At 42.2% G+C, this 25135-nt stretch overlaps 2 protein-coding genes across 2 annotated transcripts in view; both read left to right on the top strand.

Moving 5' to 3' along the window:
* Positions 1-869: 869 nt before the first annotated feature.
* Positions 870-23917, top strand: pard6b (par-6 partitioning defective 6 homolog beta (C. elegans)). The gene is made up of 3 exons (XM_086214017.1): positions 870-1216; positions 4098-4320; positions 19995-23917. The coding sequence occupies exons 1-3, from the start codon at positions 1154-1156 to the stop codon at positions 20921-20923; spliced, it is 1215 nt and encodes a 404-aa protein (XP_086070143.1). The 5' UTR covers positions 870-1153; the 3' UTR covers positions 20924-23917.
* Positions 23918-24415: 498 nt separating this feature from the next.
* arfgef2 (ADP-ribosylation factor guanine nucleotide-exchange factor 2 (brefeldin A-inhibited)) overlaps positions 24416-25135 on the top strand; it is a 30470-nt gene continuing 29750 nt past the window's right edge. Inside the window, exon 1 of the mRNA XM_086214016.1 lies at positions 24416-24723. Coding sequence (XP_086070142.1) covers positions 24558-24723 — 166 coding nt within the window. The 5' untranslated portion in view covers positions 24416-24557. The remainder of the gene's footprint in view (positions 24724-25135) is intronic.

Raw genomic sequence — 25135 nt, 5'->3', positions numbered from 1 at the left:
TAAAGTTCTGAAGCTGAACTGATGTATTAGAGTTGCCAAATTTATTAACATTATCATCAATCCAATTGGTGAAGCTACAGGAAGAAATCTTTGACACTGAATTATAAATACATATACATTACATTTCCAAATATTCAATCCTATATAAATATACTTTACTATAATGTATGATATTCCAAAGTACTAACAAAATAGGAAATTTGATTTTCAAAATGGGGCGGCACAGTGGTGCAGTGGTTAGCACTGCGGCCTCCCAAGGTTGTGGTTCGAGTCCCGGCTCGGGCACGGGATCTTTCTTCTGTGTGGAGTTTGCATGTTCTCCCTGTGCCTGTGTGGGTTCAGTCCAAGGACATCAAGATGTGTCGACCCTGCAATGGACTGGTGATCTGTCCAGGGTGAACCCCGCCTCTCTCCCGAATGCTGCTGGGATAAGCTCCAGCCCCCCCCCCCCCCCGAGACCCTTAACAGGATAAGCGGAAGAAAATGGATGGATGGATGGATTTTTACAATGTATATATTATAAATATAATCCAATGGACCAACAGTACTTTGACTGCCCACCAGGGGGCCCTGACTTTGAGAATGACTGTCCTGAGGAGAACTACAGGATACTACATGGTAACCAGTGCTTTAGTGACTGATAATTTTTTATCAGTCAAGACAAAAACCTTCTAAAATCAGGATTTCCCTTGATATAATATCTGAACATCATATTTGAGGGTTCCAGGGTTTTGGTTTTATTTGGGGCCAACTTAGGCCCAGTGTCTCTGCCAAAAATTGTCAGGCTCTTGTTTTGAAGGCGGCGACAGTGACTGAGGCTTTTGTTTTGAAGTTCCGTGTCTGAGCTCTGGAGGCGCAGAGGAGAGACTCGATAGTCGCTTCTACAGTCCCGGTACAACGGTCGAGAGCGGTAGACACACCGACTGCGGCAAGTATGACAGCAAGCAAGTTTACAGACTGAGCTGGACAGGCTGACAGCTGTTCCTGGACGGACAACACAGACAACTGGACGGAGAGAAAGCGGCCTGTTTTGTTTTTTTTACTGGGAAACTAATTAGTGGATACATACTGGTTTTGGTTCGAGAGCGGCGGCGGCGGCAGCAGCAGGGCGAGTGTGTGAGTGCTTTGGCGGCGGTCCCGCTGCTAGTGAAACATGAACAAAAACCACCGAGTGCCGAGCAACCGTTCTCTGAGTGCCGTGGAGGTGAAGAGCAAGGTGCATATTGGAACTTTATGTCCGTTTACTTGCTTTATGTGCCCTCTTACCACACCCCGTGATGACCGGTTAGGCTAATTTAGCCTGCTAAGTGGCTTGGTAGCAAGTTACGATGTCGCTAACATCAGCTAGTGTACACAAACATAACCTGGAGCTTAACTGGGCGCTACTGTGACTAGCTTGACCGTGGGTTGTTGTTATTAGCTTGATGGGAAGTTGGCTGCTAGCTAGAGAGTTTGAAGGTGGAGGTGTCAGCTGACGTCGCACCTGTCGCGGTCTTTCGGTCACCAAATATTGACTTAAAAGTTTGAGTCAAGTTTAGGTGTCGGCGTAGCTATCGGACGTTTACATAAGTTAGAAGGTGTTTGGATGTCCAATTAGCCAAGTTGGACATATTAATTCGCTGTAGCTGCTGGTCGTGTCGTTTCCTGGGTGCACAGGTGTCACAGGGCCTGCGACAGGCCGGTGGCTCATCCCGCGGCGTACTGCCCCACTCCTGGTCGCCTGTGGCCGGATGACAGGACGGGGCCTCTGAGGCGTCTCGCTGCTCAAAATTATCTATGTGTTTTAAAGATGTGTTCATATAAATATAAGTTTGCCTTGGTGTTGTTATATTTCAAGTAAACAGTCACAAGTAATATTTGTTCACCTCTCTATATAAATAGTGGGGTCATTTAATATGTTTTGTCTTTGAGTAAGGGCTGAACAATAAATAAATACGTTGTTGCTCTTATTTTTGATTGATATAACAGCTGCTGCATTCAAAATTTCAGGGAATTTTATTATATTACAATTGAAAAATCAATTAAAGTGGTGTTAGTGTTATATTTTTGGGGAAATGTACGTTTTCTTACAAGAGAGAATGATGTGTAGGCAAGACGTCATTGCAGCACCACAATATTAATTTAAATTGGTATTTTGATGCACAACTTGGCTTTAAAAAATATTGCACCTTCCTGTGTTTTGAAAATTACTGTAGTCCCTATTGCTATTGTCATTTAATTGTGCACTGTATTCATAGGAATGATCAATTCCTTTGTCATTTGCATTTTAATTGAAAAAAAATGCATCTCCTGCAATTTGGATATTGCACTATTGGGATTTCAACCAAAATTAAATTAAGTGTTCCACTCTACTTGTATTTCAGAGACAGATTTGGAGCCTGTTATTGTTGCCCAGCCTGTAATTAATATGAGCCTGCCTTTCCTTTCACCAGTGTGTAAGGTAGCATTTGTCCATGCTGGCAGTGTGTAGTCCATCATCTTTTGTAAGTGCTGGGTAACAGTAACCACAACACTTGGTGCTCCTCATCAACACCACCAAGAGGACATTGTGCTCAGTCTCAGCCACACATTTGCCTTCAGAGTAGGCCTTTGCTGCCATTGATCCAGTCAGACCACGGTCATTATTATGTTACTCAAAAGCCAGCTATGTGTGTTCAGGGAATGCATGAGTTTAAAGACACTACAACGGCATGCCAAACATTCTGCCAGGCGGCTTGATTAGATTGCGCAGTTCAGTTGTGAATAAACTGAAGCCACAAATGCAGAAAAGCTAAAATACCCATGCATCCCAAAGTCTATATGAATAATTCATCGCATGTGGTGTGCCAGCTTGTCCACATAGATGATAGACTCTTAAACACAGCCTGAAGGGGGTTTGGAAATCATCTAGGCTAGCATAACGGTGAATTAGTCACAGTTCCAATCTCAGATGCTTTGAAGAGATGTTCCTTTGATGTTTTGCACACAAGGCTGTGCAATGCAATCGATACAACTATGTATTGTAATTTTTTTCCATACTATATTGATATTCCAGCTCCTAGTATTACGATATATTGTGACAAAATGTTTTGTGACCCAAGTTTGTTATGGCAGCTTCTGATGATGTTATGATGCCTATATTTCAGATATTACGGCAGCTAAATGTTGGAGCTGCTATATGTCAGATGTTACGGCAGCTAAATTCTACAGCAGCTACGTTTCAGATGATGATACAGGAGCTGTATTTTAGATGATGTTACAGCAACATCTATATTTCAGATGATGTTACAGTAGTAGCAGCTACATGTCAGATGTCACTGCCACATCGATATTTCAGATGTTACGACAGCTAAACGTAATAGCAGTTATATTTCAGATGACGTTACCGCAGCAGCTTTGATGATGATATTGCGGCAGCAGCCACATTTTAGAGGATGTTACCTCAACATCTTTATTTCAAGTGTTGTTATGATGCTTTATGACAGTTGATGCTATGGAACTAAAAGCTACATTTCAGATGTTACTACAACATCAATATTTCAGACGATGTTACAACAGTTTATTTCGGATCTTATACTAACATCTATAGTTAAGATAATTTTACAACAACAGCGATATTTCAGATGGTTTTACATGGTGTATTATCATCTGTAATATAGCCAGTATCTATGTGTCAGATTATGTTGTGACAGCAGCTAGAAGAAGAGAACTTTATGCACTTATTTTTCATCATGATGTTAATGCTGCCAAATTTATTGTGTTCAGTAACAGCGTGCAACTGCAAATATTATTGGAATGGAAAGCTTTATCTAAATGATTTTATGTACTCCTTATTAGACCACCCAGATGCTACACAAGTTGTATTTTCAGCTGCATTATTGACATTTCTAGTATATTATGGAGAGTATAACATTATATATCGTTTTGCCGTACATCTTGATACATATTATATTGTGAGGTCCTTGCCAACACCGAGCCTTGTTTTGCACATGCCTCAGCTCTTTACTGCATCTCAGTTTATTGTCTCTTAGATTAGTCAGTTTCCCTGGTCATTGCACTCTCGTGTTTATTTGTGTATGTGATCGTGCTCACGTGTACGTCTGTCTGACCCATCCCAGTTTGGTGCAGAGTTTCGTCGGTTCTCTTTGGATCGGTCGAAGCCAGGCCGCTTTGATGAATTCTATGGCCTCCTACAACATGTCCATCGCATCCCAAATGTGGAGTTGTTGGTTGGCTATGCTGACGTGCATGGCGACCTGCTGCCCATCAACAATGATGACAACTACTACAAGGCCATCTCTACTGCCAGCCCCCTTCTACGGCTGTTCCTACAGCGGAAAGGTAAGGACACAGTCCTATTTTATTTCAGGTTCTATTTTCTGCAGAAATACAAAAATGTCTTTCTTTGCTCGGATTGGAAATGGTTAATAATGTTTTTTTCAAGATCAAACGATATTGTGTTAAACCTTGTCATGAAAGGTTACAGTATCACTTTACCTTCTCTTTGTTTTATGCACATGAAAAACAATCATGGCACGCAAACCATCAACACACTTGTGTTTTCTAGCTGTGTCCTTTGTGTCCCATTTCGGACCTACATAACCAAAGGTCAGAGACCTTGCTGAGATGCAGTTTATAGTTACAATGATAATCCCACTGCAAGTGCTAGACAAAACAAAACAGCAGCAGAGCAGTAAAGAGCAATATACATAAATAGCCTGAGTATAACAGCCATGTCAAACCTCATCAGTTGGACCTTTGAAACCTACTAATGCTAATGGCACCAGAATGCTTTCCTGGCTATAGAGTTGTAACATGGCCAAAGAGACAGCATAAAGAAATGGTTTTATAAAAAAGTTTTTACTGCCTTTGCTATTCTATGTCATCACAGGCAAATATTTCATCTCCGGGAATTGGTAGTTTTGGTTGCTGTAGTTAATTTTATTTTTACTTGTCATCCATGTTTATGGATTAGACCAGGCTGTATATACAAAATAATAGTAATTACAGGATTATTATGTGAGTCCTAACTAATGATTAGCTTCGTCTGACCTGTTGAATGTGGGGAGGACCTGGGGTCTCCTGGCTGTGGTAGTTTCTGTTGTGTTTAAGCTGTGTCGCTGTGCCATATGACCCTATAGAAGCTAAGCCACTTTGTCAAGAGGAGATTAGTGGGGTCACTGTGCTGCGCTGCATGGGACCGTGTTTCAATTACACGCTCCAGACACTAGCCCCACGCTGGGCTCACTGCTGCTCCCACACACGCACGCAAACAACCATGAAGACCAACTAAACACCAGCCACACAAGCAAGAGTGCAACAACACAGACAATGCACACACACACACAAACAACCATGAAGACCAACTAAACACCAGCCACACAAGCAAGAGTGCAACAACACAGACAATGCACACACACACACACACACACACACACACACACACACACTTATGCAGCCCCCCCCCCCCCCCCCCAATCTACACCCTTCTACCTTATTTCTAAGCACCGGGAGCAGTTAGTTCAAGCTTTAAAGGCTCTGTGGTGTGATGATGCAGCAAACTTGCAGCTTATACACCATTTATTTGATATGTGCAGACAGCAGTTCTAATCTAAAGTGATGGCTATTCTTGTGTTTGGGCTGAAGGACAGAGATCAAGCGGAGGGACTACTCAGTCAGAATCTTTTTAATACTGAAACCTTGGAAGTGTTTGTCTAAAACACTGGTATGTATCATGTACAGTCGGAGGGATTATTGCTAGTGATGCAATATAATCTTTATAAGCATGTTTTTATTTAAATCACATGAAAGTTCTTTTGACTTACATGTGTACCAACTCCTAAAATTAAAAGACACTTACATTTACTTATCCAGTGGTTGAATATGTTTCAGACACATTGAAATGCTAGCTCTTTCTACAAAATCTGATGTTTTTTCAAAGTTCGAACAACTTGATCCAAATACTTGAGTCTCTGGTTCAAAAGAAAGATGCTTAATGTATGGAACTGATACAAGCATAAAAGAATGCTGTGACTCCTGATATTAGTGTGACGGACTTAAAATTGCTACAACTAATCAATTAGTTAATGGAGTGGAAAATAATTTATTTCAAGCATTTACTGGTACAAGCCTCTAACATGTAATGATTTGCTGCTAATTTGGTCATAGTTTGGATTTTGGACGGGTGAATAGAATACAGGCAATTTGAATTTTGACATTTTATAGACTAAATGATTCATCCATCAATTGCTAAAACAATGGAAATACACTTTCATTGCTCTCAACAGACATAATCCACAACAGAAAAGACAGTTGACACTCGGAGTCATGAGGCTGCGGTAAAGAAGGAAATTGCTGTAACTCCTCATGTGGAAAGTATTTCACATCCTGTCAAAGTGACAAACCATGACAAGAGAAGTAATTTTAATAATGATTACAATCTATTCATGACCTTGCTGTAATGGCAGTGTGCAGAGATGTGACCCTACAACAGGCATTTAAGGCAACTTAGCTCCTTTCTTGTTACCAGCAGTAGCAGCAGCAACAGCATAGGAGGAGAAGCTAGAGGATCACACCTCTGTCACCCCACCCTGGACTTCATCCAGTTGGTGCTGCACAGTGCGTCAGTCCAGTTTCCAGTTGTTACAAGGAGCTGGTAACTGAGCGATCATGTAAATGTATGAGAAGGACAGTGAGTACAGTGGTTAGATGTGATGTGAGTGGTCTTCCTTGCCTAAGAGAGCAGGAGCTCAGATAAGAGAGGCTGTGTTTGTTCTCTCCAGGCCTGAATGAGACAGGGCAGTGAAATCTTCAGATAACCAACAAACACTCAGTCTTCAGTTCCATTGATTGTACTCAGGTTTCCAACAGACAGTGATTTGTGTGTGTTGTGTTAAAAGAAAGAGCATCTATTCTTGGAGCAGAGAGTCATGATGGTATTTTTGGAAGTGTTTTTTTTATTTGACTGGAGGGCTAAATTTAGGCGACTTTGATCCTGGTTGTGGGTTTTGTTCATTCACATCTGTGCAGATGGATGGAGGGGTGGATGCTAGGCTGTGCCTGCTGCTGTGCTGCTGGTGTCTGGTTGTTAAATAATGCTTACATTGTTGTTGTTTGGCACTCTGGTGTTGTCCACCATTAAGAGAGGAAAAAGAGTTGACGTAACTCTGTGGGCATGTCTGTCTGTCAGATAGGGACAAGCAGAATGTGTTATTTCAAAAATTTCTGTAAGACACAGAAATACACCTCAGCACTGGCTATCCTCTGCTACACCCAGCCCCCCTATCCTAAACAATGCATGGATGACTGTTGAGCTACCAGTGAGGTGTCCACTGTTTACGTGTTGTCATGGCAGCACTGAAGAGAAGCCCATCATTTATAGGTGGATTAAAAGGGCTGCTAAGCATGTTGTCAAAAGCGCTACATTAACATACACAAACTATTTGTCCTTCTTCATTTGTCATTTAGACATATCTGATATTGTCTTTGAGTTGTGTGTGTAGGGTTAAAACAATGCAAGATTTTCATGGCACCATGACAGTCTCCGAAAATGCTGCACAATATTACACTGTTTATTATACCAGAGTGGTGCAGGAATGAGTCCTGAAACCCTGAAGAAAGTTCGCATTGTTGAATGTCTGGTCCCCTCATCTCAAAGTTTGTAACACGGTTTTCGGCACATGCCTGCAATAAGGTCTCTGTTTCACAGGAGCATCAGACATGGTCACATTTTGTTCTACAGCCTAAAATATGTCAGTAAATACCACATTTCATGATTTTTGAAGCCTTAATAACAGCATTTGATGACAAGAAAGTAAACAAAGTTTTAGAGGTTGTTGTGGACATTAAATGCCATAATGAGGAATGTGTGAAGCTGATTGTAGTGCATAGCTTTGTACCTGTTAATGATTTCCTTTACGTGTCAAAAATCATAAGTGGTGTTCATTTGTGATGATCTTACAGAACAAAGAATGTGCTTCTCATCACCGCAGATTTTAAATCTGGTTTTGGTTGAGGGAACCAGTGGAGATGCTAATTTCTTTGTTGGCTCACAAAAAATAGGTCATCCCTGCAGCATGCTATTATCAGTTTCCCTGAACCTGTGAAAACAAAGGTATCGTAGAATTTCACAACATATCATGTCCTGAAAGATATGACAGAAACAAAATATTCTTTTATGTGGAATTCAGTGGAATTTGGTATCATAGACAAATTTACATGGCTATTGATAAGATAATAGTCTATTTTCATACAATAATGTAATAAAAAGCTGTTGTACAGCGGCTGTAACCTTGTGTGTGTGGGTGTGTGTTTTTATACATGCACACAGGCAGTTTCCAGGTAGTCATCCATGAGGTGATTGCGGCTTTAGATTCTCTATTGGGGTGTGGATTTGTGACGTGATGTGATGTTGCTCCCATAGTTTTTTTAGTCCCTAGCAGTTCCTAAGCCCTCCACACGAAGGTGGAGGGAAAGATATGAAGAGAGGGGCAAGAATGCTTGTATTTGCTTATCCCTGCTGGGACTGCTTAAGGAATTAGTAACCAATGCATGAGTCATCCAGCCCGAGAAAAGGACAAGTACAATATGAAAGTACATGACAAAGTCTTCCCACCCTGCAAAACAAGCAGTAGAGCAGGTTAACTGCAGCAGGTGTTTAGAGTGAAAGCGATGGATGGGATGAGAGAATTAGAGAGCAGAAGGAGAAAAAGATTCAGTTGACAGAAATGAAGCATATAAAAGTTATAGAGCTCTACAACCGACAGCAAAGTGGGAGCTTTATCAGGTGGGCTTGAGATGAAAGAATATGAAGCGAGGGAGACAAAGTATCAACAGGTGAAATGAATGCCATTTTTCCCCAGAGATGTTCAGGAGAGACATTCGGGAGCTAGATCCGTGTGAATACGTGAAATCAACCACACCTGCTTTGATTCTCAACATTTCCATGGGGTTATATTTGCCCTGGGATGCTGAGAAGGAATGGTGGGCTCATAGCACCAGAGGAGGAATGTGTGGAGGAGGAACATCATCTTAATAAGAGCGATGGAAGGATGAAAGGGAGACAGAATAAACAGAAATAAAGAGGGGAGTAATGTATGAGGCATTGTTTAGGTAAGGCATGTAATTAGAGATGTGGGGAAAGCAGAGGGAGTAGTGGAAGTGTGATAGGAATGCGACAAGAGGGAGAGGAGGATAGTGGGAATAGTATTAGTGAGGGAGGAATGCAGAGTGAGGCCCAAGCTGGGGACGGTGGGAGAGAGAGAGAGAGAGAGAGAGAGAGAGAAATGACGAGAGTGAAAGAAAGATGGAGGAAGAAGGGAGGGGGGGATTTTGGGTGGAATGTAGCCAGCCTCTGATCACGTCTGCTGGCTAGATTAGACAGGACAGCAGGCCAGACTGGACCCTCCGCTACAGAGCCTGGCTCCACCAACCAGGGACACTAATGAAGAGAGAAAGAGAGGTCGAACACTCGGGTGAGAGAGTGAAAGCACAGAGCTAGAGAACGTTTAAACTAAAAGAGAGCGCACAGTCTGGCAAATGAAACCATTTACCCCTTTGTAAGCTGGCGGGTCTGGCTGCAGGGTGATGGGGGGAGGACTTCTTAGGCTTAGCTAGAAGGGAGGTGGTAGTGGTGGTGGTGGGGGTGGGGGGTGGGGGGGGGCTCAGCTTGAAGTTGAGTTGGAAGGATGGATGGATGGATGCTTGGAGGGGGGCTACAACAGAAATAAAACCCTGACTGGATGAGAATGACTGAGGTGCAATGCAGGCACAGGGAGAAGTGAGAGACAGAGAGGGTGAGGCGAGAGAGAGAGAGAGAGTGAGGCAGCAGGCTAATCAAAAGAAAGTGCTTTGTTGACTCATACAGCCCATAACGTAGCAGCTGAAAAACAAGGAAGATAATGGAGCAGGAAGCTGTGTGTCAGGAGGATATGTGACACTTGCTGTAGTTATATTAATGGCACTGATGAGTCTGTTGACCTTCACCTCATTCCAAATAAGACACTGAATGCTGACGATTTTGATGCGAATATCTCATGCCACAGAGCAAAATCTGACTATCAACTGAAGACACTCCCATCTACATGCTCTGTCATTTTCCAGAAAATGGTGTGATCAGAATATGACCTTTCTGGGATGTTGTGCCTGTGGTGGATTCTGAGGGTTTTATGCCGTAAAGCAGAGAAAAATCGATCTTGTAGCTGAGTTTTTAAACACTTGCTGGAAGCAGGTTGGCATGCATATAGCAAAACTCCACGAGGTTTACACATTGCAATTACACGCACACATCTTCAACACATTCCAGTAATGTGACTAACGCCAGGGTTGGACTACAAGATATTTATTTTTTGTGTTAAAATGGTCACTCATTCGGATTAGACAGTTATGGAGTCATACATTCCTGCCATGTTGTGGCCGAGAGACATGACCGACTACAAGTTTGCATCATCGTGGGCAATCTTTCACTACGTGTGCGATGTCTCCACTCCCGACTGACTTCAGGGGCTAATAAACACACACGCATGTTCAGTAGATGTTCAAACAAATGTAAATCACCAGTACTGGATGATTGGATCACCAGTCAATTCAAGTTTCCAGCTGTGTGATATTGTAACTTCTCATCTTGACTTGCCAGCAGATGGATGTGCCTTTTTCTTTTTTTTTAACTGATTTTGTAATTCAAAAGATCATTCTCTCTGTTCGCCAGGCTGCGTGCCATTGAGAGATGATGAAGCATGATAACTGATCTGTTTATCCGTGGATGAGTCTCAGCACACCGTCCAGGCATATTTACCCCAGCGAGTAGCTACGCAGCGTGCACCAGAGTCATCAGGCTCTGACATGCAGCTCCCTAATGCTGTTGCTTCACAACAGTTACTGTTTGTACTCCTTATCCTCTCTGCAGTATTAATCTTTATGTTTTTTGAGGCTGTTAATTATTAATGCAGAAACACCAGGTCTATTCATTTGACATTTTCAAGCAGAATGTAAACAGTTAAGTGGTTTATAACTAAATGTAAAATAGCATCAAGCCAATTGAAGGGTTTTCTCATTGGGGTTGACAGTGTAGTACAATTTACCTAAACACACCAACATATACTACTATGCTAAACTGTAAAAAAGCTTACAGCTTCACAGTAAATTGTTAATAATTAAATTTAAATATGTCTTGTGAATTTTTGTGATGGAAAGAAGCAACAAAAGTTTTTGAACTAAAGTCCCAGTAAAAAGTCCCTGCCACTTGGAATGTGTTATGTTTGTTGTTACTGCAGGTTGTTTGTGCAGAATGAAGTATGCATTTCTGCTGAAGGGGGAAAAGTTTCTGCTCACTCATCCAAAATGTTGTTAAAGACGAAAGCATCAAAACATTTAAGATGAACAATGTTCAGGTGCTCTTTCGTTCTGGATTTTTTTCACTCTGGTTTTAGATGAATATTTAGATATTAACTAATAAAGAAATGTGTGTGTGTTTGTGTGTGTTCTTGTACTTGCTACATATTGAGGTCTAGAATACGTATTTAACCAACAGAGTGAGGACATTTTTGGAAAGTGAGGACATTTTAGCTGGCCCTCACATCTTCAAAGGTCCGTTTGAAGGTCAAGACTTGGTTTTAGGGTCGAGGTTAGAATCAGGTTCTGGTGAGGTTTAGGGTCAAGGTTATGGTCAGGCAATCAGTTGAGATGGTTTAGGGTGAGGGGCTAGGGAATGTATTACATCAATGAAAGTTCTCACAAGGATATAAGTACAAGGGTGTGTGTGTGTGTGTGTGTGTGTGTGTGTGTGTGTGTGTGTGTGTGTGTTTTTAAAACAAAGAACAAATAAGGGAGAAGGAGTCTTCAACTTTAAGACATATGTTGTTATTCCAAGCAAAACATGACTATATACTTTTGAAATGAGAGAAATACTTTGGCTGTAGACTAAATAAGTCAGTGTTGTCTGTTTATATTTTGGGTAATTTTAAAAATCATTTTAATTTTCTTATTTAAAGCCATAATGCAGTATGTGTCTCCATTTTCTGGCAGTGACAGATATTACAAACATGCCGACACGGCCCGACACTGTTGTGACTGTAATGGGTGTCAAGCAAGCCCTGTGAAATGTATCATGATCAGAATAAAAGTTCATTTTTTTTCTCCACTTTCACGTTAGGGCTAACAGGAAGTCGCCAGCTCTTCCAGCCTCAGTGTCCAGTGAGCATGCTCAACTCATTTAGCATGTATCCATCGTCTTCGCATTCAGGAATATCATCAAATTCTGTGAAATGCAGATATGCCTGATGACGATCAGCTTCAAGAGTATTCTGGTCATTCATTATATTGTACGTTCATAGCTTCAATGGCCGCCTCTTTCAGAACTTGACTCAGTAAATCCTATGTTTGAAGTGGAGGAAACATATCTGTGCAAAAATCTTTTTGTGTCTGCCTTTTGTTGGGAACATGATTTAAGACCATGCAGATGGAGGTGATTAGATCTTAAAACATGTCTTGATGGAATCTAAGCTTATTGATGCACTCAGCAAGGCTCTGTCTGAGTATTTCCCTAGCCTTTAACACTGCTGACTTAGTAGTAGTCCTCAACTTGTTACTGCGGAAGCACAGCTCATAGCTCATACCACTAACAGCAAAGGCTTCTCCATTTTTCTCACATGTTCTTGCCAGAAGTGACACAGCATGAACATTACCAGCAGGTAAATGACGTTCAGTTGTCAGTAATTTTACATGTGCTGTCCCTGCCATCAGTGATGAATACAAAGAAAATAATCATGCTGCAGAGTGGTCCTCAGTGCCTTCACAGGTTTGTATAAAATCTTTCTTTCACTGCCTTGAGCTATGGTGCAGTGGACTTAAATGTCACCTTGATCATGTGAAGTTTGCCTCACTGTTCGCATCCAACTGCAGGCTGGGTTGTCTTCCAGAGTCCCATTATTCATTCCTCCCCAGTTCCCTAAGCCTCTCCTCAAATGCTGGCAAGGCTAGATCTGGGTCCGCCAGCCCTTCCACCCTTTTACTCCACCATCCACCCCAAAGTCTAGTCTGTTCTCAGGCTTCTGGTCCTGGTGAGGTAGTGTTGTCACTCCACCCCCAGACCCTGGCTTCTTCATTCTGAGGGTAAGCAAAGGAGGCATTGCACATAACAGGGAGGTGACTTTGTCAGCAAAAACAGATTGATTCCATCTCTTCATAATGCAGTGACAACACGCACGCACACACACACGCACACGCACACACACTGTATTCTGTGACATTAAAGCTAGCCTCATCTCCAGTGTAGATCCGAGTCATGTATTATTTGATCAGTGGCTCCTGTCAGGATGGAGCAGCAGGACGGATGCTGAGTGTGATAGAGAATTCATGAGTGAGATTATATTTGGAGGCCTGGAAGGAAGCAGCTTAATAATCATGACAGAGATCTTTTGAATTATAGATTTAATAAGACATTCCTCAAATTGCCGGCTCCACTACAGGTTCAGACTTTGCCTCAAGCTTCCACAGCATGTTCCATTTCCAAACACCTCATATCACTAAGCTGTTTCTGTTTTCATGTCCTTTCTGCTCAGCGCTCTCCCTCCTTCCATTTCTTTCTGACTCTTATCAGTGGCATTAAGGTGCTTTTATCTGGGCTGTGCCAGGGAGGTATGCTCACCACACCAGGAATAGTAACCCTACGGGAATTTACTCCTTTCAGAATTTATCACCTCCTCCTCTTTTCATTTCTTCCCTTGCATTCTCTCCTCTCTCTGTATTTGCTATATTCCTGTCTTCTCTGCCTGTTTCACATCATGAGTTGTGCACCACCCCAGTTTTTCTCCTCTCCACACAAGCTGAGATCCACCCAAGCTGAGATACACACACACACACACACACACACACACACACACACACACACACACACACCCCCCTCCTCGTATCGTTCTGTGTCAGGAACACTGTGGCACCGGCTGTGCGGTGAATGTTCAGGCTTGTCATCAAAAACCTGACTGTTTCCAGAACACCGTAATCTTCCAACTTCTTGTCTTTGTGTTTTTTTTTACTCTGAGCCCTCACGAGATGTGTTTGGAACTTTAGTGGATAATAGCTCTAAACAAGTGAAAATGCATCGTAATACTATTTGTATAAAACTGATGTATAAAAACATTACTAGATTATGTCCTAAGGGTAACATTTAAACCTGTTAATAATGCTCCATTAGTCAGTGTTATACATTTCAAGTAGCAGCTACAGTCTTCCAATGAAACATTTTTCTACTTTTGGATTTATCAACTCGTATTTTTAGGCAGCTGCAAAAAATATCTGCCAATAAAGAGGCAGTAGTATTATTAACAGTAGTGTTTATGAGTCTCAGTGGCTCCTCCCTGTACTGTATCAGTATCAGATTTCCCTGACTAAATGCCAAGGACAACAAGTACCAGGAAGTGATGGAGTTTTGATGTCATTGTTGTTGTCAGGGGAAAAACATGCTGTAGCTGTGTCATCCTTTATCATCGTAATTTAAAAAATGTGTCACAAGCAATGTTGTGGTTACTGAAGAGCTTGATGTTGTGGAGTACCATTGTGAGTAATACTCTGTTAATGAATGCTGGAGCAGGTACATGCATGAGTGGTGCCAGAACAATGCACCTGTACAGGTTCACTTTGTTTGGGTTCTCTGAGAATTACAAACTAATTTGCAATCTGTGTAAAAAGTATTTGGAAATGAGATGGTGTCAGTTGTGGCGTGGACTGAAATTTTTCATTTATTGTGAGCCATTAATGCGATACTTCACCTTCAGTGTAATTTAACAAATACTTATCGAAAAGGTGTATTGAGCCCAATAAAGAAGTTTTTTCTCCTGCATCCCTTCTTCATGACTCCAGAAAGCAGAAACAGCCAGCCACAAGTATTTAGCATTAAACTAAAGGTAACTGATTGTTAACAACAGCCAGCTGTTCGAAATGCTAGTTTACTTTTAACTCAAACTCTGGATTACTGAGTATATGCTGGATGAAGAGGATGCGGATTATACAGGACGTTGCACTTGAGAGTTTGGAAAGCTTTGCTGTTTTGCTTACAGTTAGCTTCAAGCTAAACATATGTGGCTGTCTTTTTCTGCTTTCTGGAGTAACAAAGAAAGAAATGTGGGTGGGGCATTTTTATGTGCTTAAGACACCCATTTGTGAATATTTGAAAGGTAAAATACACTTTTTTGGTGAAATAACACTTCAAAAGGGTCTCTTTTGAAAGCTTGACTCAAGAGCATCCAGAGAGAGTGAAGAATAGAGCACTGAGGGGGATGATGTGTTATACCAAAGCAGTTTGGACAAGTGGTTTCCTCTCCTGAGGCATAGTTGTCAATGTCATGATGTGGATGCATTAGTTGTTCAACCTGTGTGTATGTGCATGTCATGACCAAGAACCACTGCGTGTGTCCTCACATGTGACAGTGTGTGGTTGTGGGTTGTTATTTTCTCCTCCGTTGCTTCCCTTCTGTCACTCCTCGCTGACTCCATTCAAAGTGTGGGAAATCCAAGCAGCGACGGCACAGCTGGAAGAGCCACCTGTGCAAAGCTGTGGCAAGTGTAGCGCTAGGGATTATGTTTTAATACAGGCTTTGATGAACTATGCCTGATGGCTACCAACACTGATTCTATTCACTGTAGGTGTGGTTTGCAGCTTGGATAAACTCACAGGAGAGAGAACAGAAAAACCAGAGGGATGAGCTCAGGTTTAGTCGAATATGGGTCAATCTGTATATAAAGTGGATCCTACATTTCCCATAATTCAATCAATAACATTTTTTGTTTGTTTGACCTGTACGTTTTAAATACCACATCATTTTTATTCTCCAAACTCAAGCTGTTGTAAACCATGTTGACATCATCATAACATTCAGGCTTATTTCTCAGACTGAAAAAATAAGTGCATGACAGTCACAATACTATACTAGAAAAGTGCCAACTCTCTTTAGCCCTATGTATTAGGATATCTCCTGAACTAACACCAGAGCTCTTTCTTTTCTTAAATATTATCTCCACAGTCATAGTGGTATGGTGTTCGACTGTCTCTTAGTGGATCAGGTTGGCATTATGCATGGAGTGCTGCAGGGATGATTGATTTTTATAGGCCAGGGGAAGTTAGCCTTGCCATGGGTTTTCTCAACCAAAAGCTCATAAATTTCTTCAGTCTTTGCTGGAACTAAAGTCCGTGATGAAAGCATATGTGACTTGAACCCATTGTTTGTAATCATAATCTTCAGAATCACCACTTTCATGATTTTTGAAGTGTAGAAGAAAAATGCTATCTCTATGATAGCATGAACTACACTGTGGACACATGACTTCCCCACAACTAGCTTCAATTGATAACATTTGTTGTCTTGTTTGGCCACTTATTAGCAATTGCTGTGTTAAAGACATAACCTTTTCACAACTGTGGTGTTTACGGACATATTTTTCCTATATAAAAAAAGCGTAAAATATTTTAAGCTAGTGTGAACCACTGAACTTATTTCAAGCATTGAATTGAAACCCTGTGGACTTTTAGACAAGGGAACCTGACGTTCAACAATGCTAACTTACTACTAGGTTTTTAGGACTCTCCTGATCCAGAAGACTCTCTCTCTCCAGTTGTGATTATCACTCTGAGGCTTTAACTGTAAAACACTGATCATGTTTAAGTATTTCCACGTGTGCTTTTAAGGTTCAGTTGTGTGATATAATTCCTGGTCCTACTTGGACAAAATATATGGACAACACATTTTTTTATATGTTAATAAAACAGCAGAATAACACATATCAATGAATTCCAGAATATTTTTAATGTTGTAAAATTATATGTGTACTATCTATGTTGTGATGCCATATGTACAAGATGCCCCACGTTGATTTCTGACTGGACATTTTGACCTCAGCTGCTGTTCTGGAGCCCTTATTTGAATAAAAACATGGAAGTACAAATGAGGAACCATTAGCATTGTGACTTGCCCAGCGGCTCTTATAGCTAATTAGACTGAGAGCTTCCTTCTTTGCTCTAATTAGGTATAATGTAGGTGTTGGGTTTCTCTATTGTATTGTTCATTACAGGCCATGCATCATCTCTACCTATAGATAAACACATCACACACGTGTGTGTGTTTAAATGAATATCTACTCGTGTGTTCTCTCAGATGCTTACATATGGTGTTGCCAGACGGGTGCTGTGGCCGGGAAGGAGCATGCTTACAAAGTTCCCCACCAGCACTCTTCACTGAGTGTGTGCCAGTGAGAGGCCCTGAGGGAGCGTCCCATTCGCTTTCCCCAACTATAACTCTATTGTAAGGTCTGGCCTTTCATATGCAGGAGATGGAGCGATGGTTCACATGAAAAGAACTAAGTCGAGTAAGAGTGAAATGAGATGTGGAGCATCTCCTCTTCCCATGCATGACCGCACTGTAAGAACAAACCTCATGTAGATGAGGGAGGGAGATGTGGGCAAGTGCTTTGGAACGTGTACCTGTACTTTTATTTATTTATTTTTTTAATTAATTTTTTTTTTTTTTTTGGTGATGGTGTTGATCTGCATAGCAAATAGGAAGCATGTGGGGGGGGGTGCTTAAAAAGGAAAATAACAGGATTGATGATCTAGTGTGTTTTGCATTTTCACCTCACAGCATCTTCTGAAGCTGAGGTAGGTTTGGCCTGCAAGGTCAGGGCTGGCAAAGATATTGTAAGTGTGTACACACTGGACTTGTGCCCCATGGGAACTGAAATGCGAGACTGACGCTCTTTCTTTGTACAATCGATCCTTTGTTGTGGTTCTAGGGATGGAGAGGGGGGTGGTGGGGTGTGTACCTGTCAGAACCTGAGAGCTAGAATCTTTACCAGTCACCTGAGTGGATAGTTTCCCAGATTACACACACACACACACACACACACACACACACACACACACACACACACACACACACACACACACACACAACAGATACAAAGAGAAGTATTTAGTCTAAATTTGCCAGTGCTTTATTTATTCCTCACTTTTATCTAAGAATAGCCAAAAACTAAAGTGAGTAATGTGAAGTTGAGAACATTTAAAAGAAAGTTGTTAAAAGCATCCACAAAAATAGATGAAACCTGAATTGCTGGATGCTGGCAGAAATGTAAAGGAAGTTACACAACTGTTAATGTTTAGCTGCTGGTATGTTGCTAGTTAATAAACAGAGAGCCAAGGTCCTGTTCTGTCAGTCACCCTTTGACCTGCCCCCCCTCGTCTAGTACTCACTACAGCCGTCCTAGGTTCAGGTTCAGGTACTAGCTTTAGCTTGACAGGGTGAAGAACACATTCTCATCAAAATATACCACACAAAAGCCAGTGTGTCATGGACCCTGTTGACACTAGGAGCTCAGTGGAGGTAAACTGGTGCCACTCCATGAAGGGTCTGCAGGACACAACATGACTTCGGCTGTACTCACTGTGGAACTCATCGAGCTATAGCACATAGCAACAAACTGCCCTGGCGACATTACTATAAGTTTGTCTTGTCGTACAGTGATGTCATAGTGTCTGATAGCCCCTTTAGGGCCAACAAGCCTCCATGACCAGAGCAGGAAGGGTTACTGAACACAGGCAAGGAAGGTGGTGCATAACAGTATATTGGCTAATTTGTGTTTTGCCTAACCAATCGAAAAGTTTAGGGCTTAAATATGTTCAGATATTTTTTTAATATAGGGTTGAGCTGATGAATCACTTAGGGCCGCCTACAACTGAACCCTCTACCTTGGTAACACCGCTTTATGTTGTTGGCAATGAATGACAAATGGAATCAGTTTACAGTGCTCATCTACCTTTATGCCTTTACAGGTGTATTGCACTCACACACACACACACACACACACACACACACACACACACACACTGATGGTAGAGGCTGCTCATCCGGTGCATTTAAGGGTTCAGGGAACCCTCTGATTACTGGACAGCCACTCTACCTCCTAATTCGTGACTGAACCATGCTGGTTTCTAGTTAAATCTATTAGAGAGAAAATTTATCAGTATAGGCTGTGTGTGTGTGTGTGTGTGTGTGTGTGTGTGTGTGTGTGTGTGTGTGTGTGTGTGTGTGTGTGTGTCAGCAAGCAGACTAAGCAACATGCTGCTTGTTCAGAAAAAAAATGCCCTTCCTCGCTTAATTTTTGCAAATACTCCTGTCCCCCCTACACACACACACACACACACACACACACACACACACACACACACACACACACACGCACACAACCTTTTTTCATGTATCTGTTTCCTGTCCTGTCAGCAGTTCTTACTGAGGTTGAGATGCAATACATCCTGTCTAATCCACAGCACCTCTGTCTTTGGAGCTCATCAATAGAAATATTGTTGTTTAGGAAATCTGTAGTGTACAAAGAAGGATGAGTGTAGTGATGGAGGCTGACTTATTTTTGGAAATGAATAAATGACAGCAGTTCCAGTTTCAGAAAGAGAAAGATGATTCTCATGGCTGCAGCAACATTGCTGTGTTTAAGTGCACTCTGCTGGGCAAACTCTGATAAGGCCGTGCCTGAATTATCCGAAGCATCAACTAATGCATTATGGTCTGTTAGAGGAAAAATCATATCATTGTATATTATACGGATGTCAGCATTTATACAAAGATGTGTGTGATAAGCCTCTAATGGCAGCCTGAGAGTGCTGCAGCAGGACAAGGAGTGTGAGTGAGCCCCGGGCTGATGTTTCAGTGTGACCCGAGGGGAGTGGTGGCGAATCAGCTCTGTATCAATTGAGCACAAACAGCCTGCAGGGCTGCCCCAGGCTGATAGTTCCTCCACTGAGAAGCATTGTTCCTCCTCCTGAAAGTACATGATGCAACAGAATGTCTGCCTGAATAATGGCCTGATGTGTAATGAGCCCAGAATGATGTTAATGTAAAATTAATAACGCGGCTTACTTCTCTCTTCCCCTTCCTGCTGACACTCCTTCCTCTTTTTCTCTCGCCTCTTCCCCATCCCATGCTGCCCTGTCTTTGTTTCCACTATCTTTTATTCTGCAGAGGAAGCTGATTACACAACATTTGGTACCGATTCGCTGACCAGGAAGAAAAACACAGTGCTTTCGGCAGTTCTTCTGCGGCCTGACATCAACAGGAAAAAACCACCAGTTATCATTAGTCTCCCGCGGGATTTCCGTCCTGTCTCTTCCATCATCGATGTAGATATCCTTCCCGAGACCCATCGACGTGTTCGCCTGTACAAGCATGGCCAGGAAAAACCTTTAGGCTTCTACATTCGGGATGGCTCTAGTGTACGGGTCACGCCGCAGGGTTTGGAGAAGGTCCCCGGCATCTTCATCTCTCGGATGGTACCCGGCGGGCTGGCGGAGAGCACTGGCCTGCTGGCAGTAAATGATGAGGTGCTGGAGGTGAATGGTATCGAGGTAGCTGGGAAATCTCTGGACCAAGTGACGGACATGATGATCGCCAACAGCCACAACCTCATCATCACCGTGAAGCCTGCTAACCAGCGGAACAACGTTGTTCGCAGTGGGGGAGGAGGAGGTGCAGCGTCTGGGAGCTCAGGTCGCTCATCAGACAGTGGCGCCAGCTACTACGGCTACTCATCACCAGGTGGTGTTGGTGCTGCCTCCTCCATGCCATCACACATCATCCAGAACTTCCCTGTTGGCGAGCTTGACAGCGATGAAGATGACGAGGACCTGGTGATCGAGGCAGGAGGTGAAGCCGAGCCCATCAGGCGCACACCGTCCAACTACAGCTTGCCCTCACTACCCCGCTATGAGCCACATCTTAACCTCAGAGTTGCCACCGCGTCCACTCTCTCCACCAACGCCAACGGGACCCTGCCCGCCAGCGCCAGCAGCGGATCATTAAGTAACGCCAAGACTACTTCAGCGACGCCGTCACCAGACCGAGCAATGGAGAGGCGGAGTTTGGAGGAGGATGGGACAGTTATAACTCTGTAGACTAGACACTGACACGTTAAACACTGGAAACCAGAAATATACACACATCGAAGAACTCATACAAACACTGGAGAGTCATGGACCAGCGATGACGCACACAGAACATCAACAAAATGACTGCACCTGAGAAGCACAATGATTTGTGTACATATGAAATGTCAACACACAGCTTATCCAAATGTTTGTATGACCTAACATTTACATGTAGAGCGCTGTACCCTGGAACCCTGCATGTGTGGCGTGCCATAGAGAGAAACATCAGTTTAAAAAATCTTTCAGGTACCCAAGTACGACATTTCCAAACCACCAGAAGTACTTGAATTTATTCCAGATACAGATGAAGGTTCAAATCCTGTGAACAAATGATTGCCCCTCCCTTCCCAGCTTCAGCTCTTAATGACAATCCCCGTCATCCTGCACCTTGCCTCCCCCTAGTGGCCACAGCATGAATAACACTTGCTGTCCCTGCAATAGCGTAGTATTTGACCAAGGGCTGAGCTCTGCAATAATCCTGTAGTTTTTCTAGAAATACTTCCCTTGAATCAAGTCTGGGTGTCAGCTTTGAAGCTTTTAATTGCTGTTCTTAACAGAGTAAATCATGATTTTAATAATTCCTGGGAGCAGCTTGTCTTTTGATAATCCCTTTATCATTAGGCCAGTGTTTTATATCTTTGAATATTTTATTTTTCACTTGTATCCGACACTTGACGATGACTGGTTTCCATCAGACGCATGGGAAGTTTCTAGTCACGGATCTAAAGTTAAAATAATTTTTCCCTTCATTCTTCATGGGTATTGCACTTCCTCTGCTATTTTCATGACAAGGGCTATTCCCCCCGCTACATGTATATGAATGAAATAATTTGACGGTGGTGACATTGTTTTGTTTTTCCTCCCAAACCATATTTTCTTATTGATCAATACTGTATATGTGAATTTTATTTCGAGTCAGAGTGCACTTGGATGTGTCCAAAGACATTCAAACGTATGAAAAGTGCTCTCTCCAGTATTTCTGCACCACATTCTTCTTCTTTTCTCTTGAAATTCAGTCACAACAAGAGACTGTATCATGAAACTGCCTCTCAGAATAGATGAGTAATGCTGACTTCATTGGGCTGGACCATAACTGTTTAGAAAAGGTGAGATGAGATGAGAGAAGTAAATGATTACAGAGCTGATGAACCCTGAGTCAGAGAAGCAAACACACATGCAGCAGGTACGCAGGGCCCAAACTGTTTCACCTTTCAAGTTTAATGAGGGTGAGGCAGATTTCTTGTGTACAAAATGTCTTTGTTCTGATTTTTCTGTAGGATGTCCACTGAAATAGCTGCTTCCCTTGGAAAATAATCATAAGCAGTACTTGTAAGCATAAAATGAACTTCCTCTCAACCAAAAACTTTATTAGGGAGAAAAAAAACTTTCATTAATTTGACAATTTCAACACCTCTAGACTTTACCATCTGCATCTCGCAAGCTCACCAGTAGAACTCCGCAGCTACGTCTGGATCCCCTCCTATCTAGAACCACTATGAAAGGGTGGAGAACTTGCCTTGACAGACAAGCTTCTTCAGCCTGTCAAACGTGATGCCATCAGATGGCTAACCTAGCTGGAAGAACCGAGAAAGTCTTTTCTGCAGAGAAACTCCCCTACTGCATCCTGTTCCTGTTAAAATGCTATTACTGAGTCGTGTTCTGCCCCTGGAGCCGCCCTCAACTACAAGAACCGATCAGATGCTTCGTTATTGTTGGAGGTAGAGGAGCGGTTACATCACAGTGCTGATTGATGCGGTCATTTTTCTCAGCTGTTTCGCGTAGGAGGCACAACTCTTAAGCTGGCAAGATGCAGGTGGTCTCACCAGGCTACTAAACCCATATGAAAACGGACCGTGCAAAACATTTTTTACAGTGCGTATTTCTATTCCACAATACTGGCTGATACCATCATTGCCTCCCAGTGAAAAGAGCAGATTCCTACCATATCTTGAAGGTATCTATTATATTTACATGCTGCTAAATGCCTTCTTGATGTGAAAGCGGACCGTCTATTATTTCTGTTATTGATTTTTTTTTTCTGAAAATGCGCAAAGTGCTGACACATCTTGTGACATCACACACATTTCGATGGCGTCTGGAGTGCACTTGTAGTGACACAGTATATTCACACAGATTTTTATTATTCTAATGTTAATTTGTTCCTCATGTTTGATTATCCAATGTGACTTTGTACGACTGGAAATATTCTTATAGTATAGGTGCATCCACTTTTGTATTCAAAAATGTCTTTGGCCTTTTTTTGGTACAGCAGGTACTGGTGGGATTCTGTCTTCTTCCTTTTCCTGGCATTAAACCCAGTAATGAACGGTAAACTAAATGGACGGCTTTTAGAAATCAATGTTTAATTTATTTTTCTTTAACTGCACCACAGGACAAGGGGACCGTAACCACAATGACATTGCGTTATTTATTCTCTAATCATGCTATTTTCTTTCTTTGTACAATTTTTATTATTTTTTTTATAACTGATGTGCTTTTGTTTATTGATGATATACATTTTTTGTCCTAAATCTCAGTGTAGTTGTTATTGCCCATTAGAAATAATTTCAAACGGTGACCTTGTTATTCAGACTAACGCAGCAAGAGAATTTGTGCGGTACATGACACTATTAACCCCCCATACTGTGAATTTTTTTTTGTGGGAGAGAAACTCTTGTATAAACAGAACCTCAAAACATGCTACATTTTTAGCTTTGAGTCAGATTTTGTTTTCCTTTGAATACATGATTGAGCAATGATTTTTGCTTGCCAGATAAATCCTATGGTATAGATTTGTAATGAAGATTGTCAGTATTTTCATATCGATGCTTTAAATGATGTACATTTTTATCACATAATGATGTTTTAAGAATCAGCTGGAGATGTCTGAATATATAGATGTACACCTATTAACTGCTGATTGGAGGAGCTGGATAAAAATAATAAAGTAATATGTAGTAACTCTTTGGCGTCAATTACTGCACAAACTTGGAACTCATAGTGAAAGCTACTTCGAGTAGAGGTAAATGTACATCATTGTGGTGTTTTAGCGACATCTGCAGGACTAATGGGGAACAACTTTTGCTTTCGTCGGTCTTTCACAGTATAAAAGAAGCACAATTTGCGCCAAATACAAAAGTAGAATGAAATCAGAGAATGAATCTTTTATACAGGAACATACATCAAATAAGTTTTAATATGTGGAAACCCAGATTTAACGGACATACACACCTGAACAACAATAACCTTTCCCCTTTTGTGAGGGTATAGTTGAGAGCGAAGGGGCCTATTAAAAATATGGAACGCTCATTTATGATACATGGAACTTTGTGAGCATTAATATGTAAAAATTGATTTTAATTATCAGTGACCGACCCCCTTTCGAGTTTTGCGACACTCCAGAGTTACTTTGTTAACCCCCAGACAGCTGAGAGTCACGTGACATGACGTGTAAGCAGTATGGCGGCGCTGGGCTGAGGTAGCAGACCTACCGGACTGACAGCGATAGCCAGGCGTTCGTTAGCTTCCCTAGTCACCTGCTTTTTCGCAGGACCAGGCCGAATATGACGGCCTGAGGGAGGAGAGGTAACAACATCGAGAGATGCAGCAACAGCAACAAGGACCGCAACAGAACTCGCAGTCGAAGGCAGAGAACAGTAGAACCAAGAGCATGTTTCTGTCTCGGGCGCTGGAGAAAATCCTCTCGGATAAGGAGGTGAAGAGGAGCCAGCACAGCCAGCTGCGCAAAGCCTGTCAAGTGGCACTCGGTAAGTGGGCTTCTGTTTTTAATCTGTCTTGGTCAGCCCCGTGTTTTATACAGCGCTTCAGTGACTCATATCGTTCGTTCCTAGCTTATGGGATAGCTACCCTGTTAGCTAGCGTAACGTTAGCTTCTGAATGGCCTTCATCGTTTCTCCGTTGACGTGTTGCGCTATCTAGTTGTTTGTTGGCATCACTTCTACATCACCATGTTTTCGCTGCAGTGTCAATACAGTGTGTCCACACAACTGTAACTGCTGCCAACGTCGGAATATACACGTCGTCTAGGCAGCTGTGGTTAGCTACTGTATGCTAGGAGAGCTAGCTTTATAGACCAATCCCTGCGTTTTACGTAGCACTGTCACCCAGCCAGACAGCCCAGTCCTGCTCTGCACCCAGACACACAGGCTACCCAACACC

The sequence above is a fragment of the Aulostomus chinensis genome, chromosome 9, assembly GCF_037954235.1.
Source record: "Aulostomus chinensis isolate RoL2024-O1b breed Wild chromosome 9, RoL_Achi_v1.0, whole genome shotgun sequence".
NCBI lineage: Eukaryota > Metazoa > Chordata > Actinopteri > Syngnathiformes > Aulostomidae > Aulostomus > Aulostomus chinensis.
The sequence above is the reverse complement of the archived record's forward strand: the minus strand, read 5'-3'. Positions and strand labels throughout refer to the sequence as shown.

What these genes read in the sequence shown, in the direction of transcription:
- pard6b (XM_086214017.1), top strand. Translation starts at nt 1,154, where the DNA reads ATGAACAAAAACCACCGAGTGCCGAGCAACCGTTCTCTGAGTGCCGTG. An exon ending in CCGTGGAGGTGAAGAGCAAG is followed by an intron (nt 1,217 to 4,097) that starts GTGCATATTGGA and finishes GACCCATCCCAG; the next exon opens with TTTGGTGCAGAGTTTCGTCG. An exon ending in GCTGTTCCTACAGCGGAAAG is followed by an intron (nt 4,321 to 19,994) that starts GTAAGGACACAG and finishes TTTATTCTGCAG; the next exon opens with AGGAAGCTGATTACACAACA.